This window comes from Pteronotus mesoamericanus, unplaced genomic scaffold (assembly GCF_021234165.1).
Source record: "Pteronotus mesoamericanus isolate MK-2021 breed Mesoamerican mustached bat unplaced genomic scaffold, CSHL_Meso_final scaffold_533, whole genome shotgun sequence".
NCBI lineage: Eukaryota > Metazoa > Chordata > Mammalia > Chiroptera > Mormoopidae > Pteronotus > Pteronotus mesoamericanus.
In genome coordinates this window covers 2,951,442-2,961,138 of record NW_026555320.1, presented here as the reverse complement: position 1 = coordinate 2,961,138, position 9,697 = coordinate 2,951,442, and the positions used below count along the sequence as shown (strand labels likewise).

Sequence of the window (9,697 nt, the reverse complement as noted above, 5' to 3'; positions counted from 1 at the left end):
CTGCTGATTTTTCAAAATTACAGCTCCCAAGTACTTGCAAAGAGGTATTTTGTTTATCTTTAGTCATCTCCATACTAAGCAATATACTCATTAGAATTACATCTTTAATTGATTCAGATGAATTCCTCTTGTTACTCAAACTTAGTTTAACTATCATGACACCCTTTAGGTACTTTATAAAACTAGGATTGTCATAGAAAATAGTTGAAAATGAGAGCAAATTAGGAGATTAAGTAAAGACAGCTACTCAAGAGCATCTGTGCTGTTCACTGTCTGATAGTTGAGGAGTAAGGCATCGTTCCCTGATTTTAAAAAGAAGATCTAAGTTGACCATCTTTCGTTTTTCTTCTCTTTGACAAGGGTACAAAAATAGAGTTCAACAAAAAGGCCAGTAAATAGTCACATTTTCACTTTTGCTTTGCAAATTCTGGCATAGGTTTTTATGAACCTGGTCAATTTTGAACACTTTCCCTTCTCCCCTCAGTAGTTTACCTACATTAAGAAAGTTTAGCTCTCTGAAGCCTTTACCTGATTATTTTATAGTTATACTTCATTCTTTTTAAAATTACTCATTTTTCTTTTAAATAGGATTTGTACAAATGTGATGTTACTGAAAGATTCTCTGAAAGATTAATTCATTTAAATTCGTAATTAAAAACCTTTTTAGCAACTCTTTTTTCCATCGTAGCTTGTATCTCAACTATTATTTGTTCATCCATGAGGACTGATTTTTAAACTTAACTAATCAGCCATGCCACTACTGTATACTCATAAGTTTCCTGTTTTTTTCCTGAGCCAAATATGAGTATTAATACTTGAAATTGCTCAAAATTCTGGGCTTAGAAGACCTGGACTAGGAAATAAGGGCTGAGTACAAAATGATAAACTTGAACTTACGCTATTCTCCTGTTTGCCAGGGCCAAGGTTGCCTCTCTCATCTTTTTTGCAACACAATTTGTCGTGTTTTTAGTCTCACAAATTCCAGTGATTAGATTTTTTCTTCCTTGTGAATGATTGACTTAACCAGAATCCTTACGTGTGAAGCTAATGAGAATTAGCAAATTATTTGGTTGTCAGGAGATTTATTTAACTGGTTTCTATAAAATTTTACCCACTAGAAAGAAGAACAAATCCCATCGGGATATTAAGCGAATGCAGTGTGAGTGTGCACCGCTTTCTAAAGATGAAAGAGCTCAAGGTGAAATAGCATGTGGGGAAGATTGTCTTAACCGTCTCCTCATGATTGAATGGTAAGTAAATGAGAATGCTCTGCTTTTGTTCAACCTGTATTAAATGTCTCGAAATATTAAAAAGAATTATTAGTGAAGAGTAAAATTTAACCTTTTTCCTTCTACTTATTGTTGAGTGTTGAGTGTTTATAAGCAATAAAATGTCTTTCCCTTACATTGTGCATTAGGTTATAGCATAGATTGTAAATGATTTGTAAAGTGGCCCTATACTGCTAATAATGTAATAGTAATTTTTATCCAGTTTCCTTTTATTTCTTGTAATGTTCATGTCTTGAGTGGTAAGTGGTGGGATTTTTTTAGCTTTTACAGTGAAATGAGATAAAACTCTTAACATTTCAAGAACTCATAGAACAAAATGTCTTCCTCTCTCAAACCTCAGTCTGTCTGTAGCCTTTCCAGATGATTTTTATGTCTGTGCCAACATAGGTAAATGTTTACTCTTTATGAATAGAAATGAAATCTTACTGTATGTACTTTTTAAAACTTTGTTCTTCCTTTCCCTTCCCCCCCTCCACACACATTTAATAAATATGTTTTGAAGACCTATTTAAAGTTATACATACAGGCCTACCTAAATCTTGCCTTTACCTGCATTACGTATTCCATTCACAGCCAACCCCTAAGTGTTAATCTCCTATTGGTAGACATTTGCTTTTATATTTTTCTTATAAATGGTAAACATCTTTATATTAAAAAATGTGTGATAATTTTTTAACATGAAAAGAATATTAAGGTGATGTATAGTTGTAGGTACTTTATTTTTAGTGTTAATAAAGTGTTTTCTTTCAAAGCTCAATTTTTGCTTTTGTTCATATTATAGTGTTATAAAAATAAAATGTATACCTCAAAAAATAAAAAAGAGAAAGCATTTTTGATATTCCTTTACCTAAACTAAAAATAGAGGTTCATGTAAGAGGAAGAGACATAAGAATCAGCGCTGTTCTCCTAATTTAACATTGTTGTCCTAGTCTCTGCAGTATTCTGGCTTTTTTCTTGCCAACCTTGCTAAAGAGATATGAAGTACAGAATTTCTTTCTTCATGTTATTCCCATTTTGAAACTGTTAGTAGTTTTCTGGATTAGGTTCAAATTGAGCCTGGTATTTAGAACCCTTGATAGTAAAGCAACAATCTGCTTTTCCATCTTCCAGCAACCCACCTTTCTTATCAATAATCCTTAGCAGTTTTAGTTCCATTTCTTCAAGAAGGCCTTGTTTCCTATTTCTGCATACAGGCAGGCACTGCCGTTTTATCTCTTGTCTTCCTTACTACCCATATCTTAAGTGTCACTAAAGCTTTTGCTTTAATTCTGCTCCCTCTTGAAAGCTTTCCTTCACTACCTCACTCTAAAGTTAGTCCTTCATCCTTTGAGCTCCCATAAAAATGTTATTTACTACTTGTTTGGCAATAAATAATAATGTATTGGAAATGATCAGCAATCTCTATTAATATTTTAACCTTACTCAGTATTTAAAATGTTTGTTTCTGCCAGTTTTGGAATATTGAAAGTTTAGTGAATGTTTGATTTTATTGTTTCTATCCTAGTATACATGGGGAGAAGGCTTGCCACTTTATATTGTGTTTATTCTGAACAATGTTTGGTTTCTGTTTTTTTTTTTTTAAGATTTTATTTATTTTTAGAGAGAGGAGAAGGAAGGGAGAAAGAGTGGGAGAGAAACATCAGTGTGTGATTGCCTCTCACGCGCCTCCCCTACTAGGGACCTGGCTTGCAACCCAGCCATGTGTCCTGCCTGGGAATTGAACCTGCGACCCTTTGGTTCATAGGCCAGTGCTGAATCCACTGAGCCATGCCAGCCAGGGCTGAACAAGGATATGTTTAATGGTGACTTTGGTTTCTCTTAAATGTAGATCAATTAGTTAGCTACATTGAAATGATCAAATTAATGATGATTGGAGTGGAATATAAGAGGAGGTGCACTGGTAGAAAATAAGTTAGCCCTGCAGAGTTGTCAGGAGTACTGCAAGCTTACTTCCATGCAGCCTAGAAATGTTTTCTAGACACACAGGGAGTGGGTAATGATTAGATGACAAGACTGTGTTGTGGGCACCCTCTGATTAAGTAACAATGTAGACACTCAGTTCTGAGAAATGTCTTCATGGTGGAAAGAATTATTGAGGAAGACTCACTTAAAGATGTACCACACATACGCTGATTATACCACAAAGATACAGATATACTATGTATTCTAGCAAATGTATTTTTGGTTCTTTCGCTGCTTTGCGGAATTAGTTTTCTCCATTTCTTATTTCAGTTCTTCTCGATGTCCAAATGGGGATTATTGTTCCAATAGACGATTTCAGAGAAAACAGCATGCAGATGTGGAAGTCATACTCACAGAAAAGAAGGGCTGGGGCTTGAGAGCTGCCAAAGACCTTCCTTCGTAAGTTATGTTTTAATCACCTTTCACTTAGTTTTTGTGTTATTGAAGTTGATTAGATACTTTGTAGGGAAATACTTTATCTATTATATTGAAGTTTAACAGTGAGTTATACAGAATGACCACTTGGTAGCTAGTGTGTAAAAAAAAAAAACAAAAACCCCACTTTTGGGGGGGAAAAAACCCCTTCTGCTTATATATATAAAAAAAGAAGGGCATTTTGTCACTTGTGACATTTGATAGGCAGGTCCTTTTTTGTCTAATAGTTATGTTTCTCTTAATTCCAAGCAATTACTGAATGTTTGTTGTAGACCCCCAATGAAACTCTCTATAGAAAGGAATTGGGACTGGCTGTGTTAGTGCATATAAGACTGAGTTGGGATCAGAGGAGAAGAGAGCACCTGAGGATATGGAGGTAGAGAACTAAAACATAGTTGACAGACACGCAAACATTTGTTGAATGAGTAAGTGTTGCCCTCCACTTAACTTATGTCAGCTTTTTATATGTAATGCAATAAAAGGTTTACTTTATTTTCTACCATATTCAGTATTTCTTTTAAACATAATTTTCTTATATATCACATATTAAAGTATTTTTATGCCTTTTTCTTTTAAAGTTAAATATATACAGATTACATGTGTTGATGGTTTAAAAAATTTTTGAATACATACCAGGAATGAGGGAAGAAGGAAAAACATTTGCTGAGTTCTAGGTACTCAGGCACAGCTATTCTTTCAGAGTCCTCTAAGCATATGGCCACACTTAGATGGGAATTGGAATGGGATGAAGGTTTTTAGTCTGTCTATTGTGGGGGTTCAGAGGAATCCCCACAGGCAACAAATAATCTAATAATCACCACTACCACCACGAGGTAATTTAGTTTTCTGACAGGAATTTCCTGTATCTTTTAAAAGTAAACTTGTTCTATTTTTCTTGTGAAAACAGGAAATGATATTTGTATCAGTCCATTCTTTTGGGAACCAACCAGTAAAAAAAAACATGTTTTATTATATAAAACGTGGTTAGTCAGAACCTCATATATTTTCTTCTCTACAGAATCATCTTATTATATTCCCTATCCAATTCATTGTATTCTTTATAATAGTTTAAACAAATAATAGGCAAAATTTCCTTTAACCACTATTAATGGCATTGAACTCAAAACTTTCTAGTTTAGCCCAGTGCATTTCTAAAATCACTAACTCTGGTCTAGATGCAGGTTTTCAGGGACACTTGTATATTCTACCCAAGCCAGCAAGCCAGCTGGGGTTTTCTATTTGAGAGTCTTCTTTTATTTATCTATTTATTTTTGAACTCCAGGAATAGTCTGGACACTGCCTCTTAGCAGAGTTTCACTAAAACCTCATGTAAATTCTTGCTATATGCGACATAGACTTTGTGGCTTAGGAATCCATGTCTTTTGGGGAAGGGAGGAGAGAATGTATTACTGGCTTATATGGCCGGTTAAAATTTTCTACAGCTCTTTAGCTTTCCTCGGCTACTCATAGAGATTGCTGCTGTGGTAAAATATACTAGAACTTAATATTTCTGTGTTTCCTACACCTTCCTATTCATATGATTTCCATATGCTGATGGTAATAACAACGTCATAAATTTTTAGTGCGAAACTATTTAGATATTAAAGGAGAATACCAGTGAACAAGGACATATTATCAAGTATGCAGAGGTTGAGGAAGCATTTGGGGCTAAGGTGCTAGTTAGTGTTAAAGTATTATGGTAGATTCCATCAAAGAACCCTAAACAAATCCCTACCAAAATTTTTTAGTTTTAGGCTGTGGGAATGGAAGCCAGTGCTTGTTCAGGTTGACTTAAAGTTATTGGATACCAAGTGGGGCTTTTTAAAAAAGTTGAGGTAAAATTTACATGCTATTATAGTAATTATTTTAAAATGCATAATTCAATGCCATTTATAGTACATTTACAGTATTGTATAGCTATCACCTCTTTCTAGTTCCAAAACATTTTCATTACCCCCAAAATTTTCATTAGAATGTGTATAGAAAGGAAACCATGCACATTAAGTAGACTCTCCTCATTGCACCCTCCTTCTAGCCCACGGCAACCTCTGATCTGCTTTCTGTCTCTATGGATTTACCTATTCTAGATATTTCATGTAAACGAAATCATATAAATGTGGCATTTTGTGTCTGGCTTCTTTAACATAGATGGCATCCTGTTTTTGAAGTTTTACCCCTGTTACAGCATGTATCAGCACTTTTTTTTATGTGAATGTGCTGCATTTTGTTTATCCATTTATCAACTGATGAACATTTGGACAAATGTGACTTTTTTTTTTAAGATTTTTATTGATATTTTTAGAGAGACGGGAAGGGAGCGAGAGAAGCATTGATCTGTTGCCTCTCACACTGGGGACCAGGCCCTCAACTCAGGCATGTGCCCTGACCAGGAATCAAACCGGGGACCTTGCGCTTTGCAGGATGATGCCCAACCAACCAAGTCACACTGGTCCTGGCCAAATGGGACTTTTTTTAAAGCCATTTTTTCCTGTAATGTTTTATGAAAACATTGAAAAGTTGAAAGAGTTGAACATTTCACACTTACATAATTACCACATATGTTCTCAAGTTGTTGGCATTTTGCTCTATTTGCTTTATCATATATTCTCCCTGTGCTCACCTCTTTATTCATCTTTTTGATGAATTTTAACGGGGACTTGCAGGCATTCCCTTTAACCCCTAAACCTCCCTTATCTGTAGCCATCCAGCTTTTCAGTGGTAACAACAGTCTGCCCACTTCTACCTCCTGCCTGCCACAGTGCAGCACTGTTGCTTTTAACAGACTTCAAGGAGCAGTGAAGAGAGACCCCTATTAAGCCAGGAGCAATATCAGACTAAGACGAAGATTAACTAAGAATCATAAGATTTATTGCCTCTGCCTTCAGGACCTTTAGTCACCGTGTCAGGCAGTTTGGTGTTACTCTTTTTTTTTTTCTCTTTTGGTTGTTTTTAATTGAGACATAACTTTTCTAGCTACTTTTAAGGACTGCATGATATGATTTCACATTGGCTTCATTTAGTTTTTTGTAGGTTAGGCAGCTGAAGGGTCTAATGACTCTTCCTACATTTCCTAAATTACTGAGGACTTTGAGACTCGTCTTTCAGCTGTGTCATCAAGCCCAAACTGTCATATCCATGGGTAGTGACATGTCCTTCAGAATTCCTGATGATGTGAAGTCTCTACTCAGATTGAATGTTTCGTCAGGTTGTAGAAGTGATTTGAGAACAGTATGTTGAAAATGGAGTATTTTAATGTAATTGCAAAACGTCTTTATGATACAATGGAGCAAGCTGTCATTCAGGTGTCTTTATGATACAATGGAGCAAGCTGTCATTCAGGTGAAGTTTGAATCCTGGACTATACATCTAGCTTTGTGACCTTGTGCAATGAATTGTATTTGCATTTTTTTTAAGGAGTGGGAGGAGAAGAAGAGGGAAGAAACATCAGTGTGAGAGAGAAATATTGATTGGTTGTCTTTCATACATGCCCCCACTGGGGACCAAACCCGCAACTCAGGTGTATGCCCTGACCAGGAATTGAACTCGGAACCTTTTGCTTACTGGATGATGCCCAACCCAGTTAGGGCTTCAGAGAACTTTAAATGAGCATTAGGGGAGGAAATGGACTTACTTTTTACTTAAAATGTACCAAATTCTGTATAAGATGTGTTTTGTAGTTAGTCACTATCACATTTAATCTACATGGCAGCCTGTGATGTGTCATTTTTTTTCTTTTTCTCAAGAGAGGGTACTAATCCAAGAAGTGGAGAGTCCAACATTATAGGAACTTAAATTTTGTGACCATTCTAGTACATTTCTTACCAAAAAATAATCTTCTGAGGTTAGAAAGGAAAATTCAAGTATTGTCTATAAAAGTAGTAGTTTTTCAGGATTATCTGTACTATATTTTGGTTATTGAGACCTAAATTTATTTGTGATGGACTGTTGCACAAATGCATGTATATCCATTATAATCCTGTTTAGGGGGTTTACTTTTTTACATAATTGTTTTTTCTCATTTGTTTTTAACTGCTTTATTTTCTAAGCTAAGAGGGTTTAATTTTTTCAGTTGGCTACTTAATTCCTTCTTTAATAAGTGCATTGATTATATCAGTATGTTGTAAAAAAATACAAATGATTTATATTTAAAAAATCTCTGGTTAGAGTCAGGGCATTTTTATTTTGATGAGATAAGCTGAGACTTCCTGGCAGGTCATTTCAGGGTAGAACTTAGGATCAAAGCATATAGAGATGCATCTGCCTACAAGGAGGTAGTAATACATGATGTCATTTATGGGAATGACCTTTTATAGAATAAAAGGAAGGGGAAGAGTATGAGAATTTAGTATCTTCAGTAGAGGAAAAAATAGATAAATAGCCAAGGAAAGAACAATCAAGGGTGGAAAGTAACTGAAAGCCAAGGAGAGAAATTCATAATAATTATTGATAAATGCTAGAGAAAACTCAAAAGAGAATGCAGCCAGAGAAATGGCATATTTGACCTTTATCATTGGAGACCTCTGAGAATAAAGCCAGTAGAAGGGCTGCTATATTTAAGTTGCCTTCTATTTTTCTAAAACATAAATGTCTAATTTTTCAGTGCCTTCTGATTTCTTCAGAGTTGTTAATCAGCTCTGAATCACTTTTTGTCATGATAATGTAAACCAGACTTGCAAGTTTGTTTTAATATCTAGTTAGAAAAAGTATGTGCATCTTGGTACTAAGTACAAATTATAAAAGCTTCTTAGAATCAACATTCTTAAAACTATTAGGAAGGAGAAAAGTAACCTTGATTAGATGCTAGATACTTTACATCTATTTTACTTATGTCTTGTGTAATACCAATTTCAGCCACTTAGGAATATTTCTTTAAACTCATTACTTTTGCTTGGATATATGTGCATTCCATATAGGAAAGTACTTGTAGGCAGGAAGTGTTACTGTTTCCTTTTTGTTTTGCTAGAAACACCTTTGTCCTGGAATATTGTGGAGAGGTACTTGATCATAAAGAGTTTAAAGCTCGGGTGAAGGAGTATGCACGAAACAAAAACATCCACTACTATTTCATGGCCCTGAAGAATGATGAGGTGAGCAGCATGAATATTTTTGCTTTGAAACAGATCTGGAAGCTGTTGAATTGAAAGATTCATTGATCTGGACCAATCTCTAGAATAAGTGACAAAAAATGAGGGAAAGAACAGTGTATATAAATTGTTTCTGTTTAGAAAAAGGATGGGAGAGGAAGGTGTTTACATATATATAAATGTAGACATAACATGCTTCATGTTACAACTCTTTTTATTTTTATTTTTTACTTTTGTTAAGGACAGTTGTCTCCATTTTTCCCCCACCACTCTCTCCCCATGCCACCCATCCCCATCTCCCACCCTTAAACCTATGCCCTTTGGTTTTTCCGTGTGTCCTTTATACATGTTCCTTGATGGCCCTTTTTCTATTTTCCCCCATTATACCTCTCCCCTGCCCCTTCATTACAATTTTTAAAAATTATTGATGACCCTCCCCAGGAGCTTTTGTTTATGTCAGTTATATTTGTCAGTATTTAGCATATTAAAAATTAAAACTGAGAAATTAAAAAATAATTATTAAACCATTTCAAAGTAATAAGCCCATTATATATTGATACAAATAGTTATGAAAATTATTGTAAAAATTTTTTTAGTGAGGAGTGCTATTGTTTTACATTTTTACAAATTTCTTTAATATTTGGCTTAATAGGATTTAGCTAGCTTCTCATATTTGTCTCTACATTCAGTCTAGAAATGCAAATCCTAGGGATGGACCCCAGGACCTGCTGAATCAGAACTCTGGAGGCAGGCCCAGCAGGAGTTGTAAAAAGTGGTCCAAGGGATTCAGATGGACAGGGGTCAGAGCTGTTGCACTGTGATGTAGCATGCACTTTAAAATGAAGTTAATATACACATAAAATGAGATTGGAATATGGTAGGATGTAAGAAATAGCTTAAAGTAAAAGAGAAGATGATAGATAGGCA

At 35.0% G+C, this 9,697-nt stretch overlaps 1 protein-coding gene across 1 annotated transcript in view; it reads left to right on the top strand.

Moving 5' to 3' along the window:
* The window catches only part of SETD2 (SET domain containing 2, histone lysine methyltransferase), a 91,522-nt gene that overhangs the window by 29,899 nt on the left and 51,926 nt on the right, over nt 1–9,697 (top strand). The window contains exons 3-5 of the mRNA XM_054594574.1: nt 1,119–1,250; nt 3,522–3,650; nt 8,650–8,773. Coding sequence (XP_054450549.1) covers nt 1,119–1,250; nt 3,522–3,650; nt 8,650–8,773 — 385 coding nt within the window. The remainder of the gene's footprint in view (nt 1–1,118; nt 1,251–3,521; nt 3,651–8,649; nt 8,774–9,697) is intronic.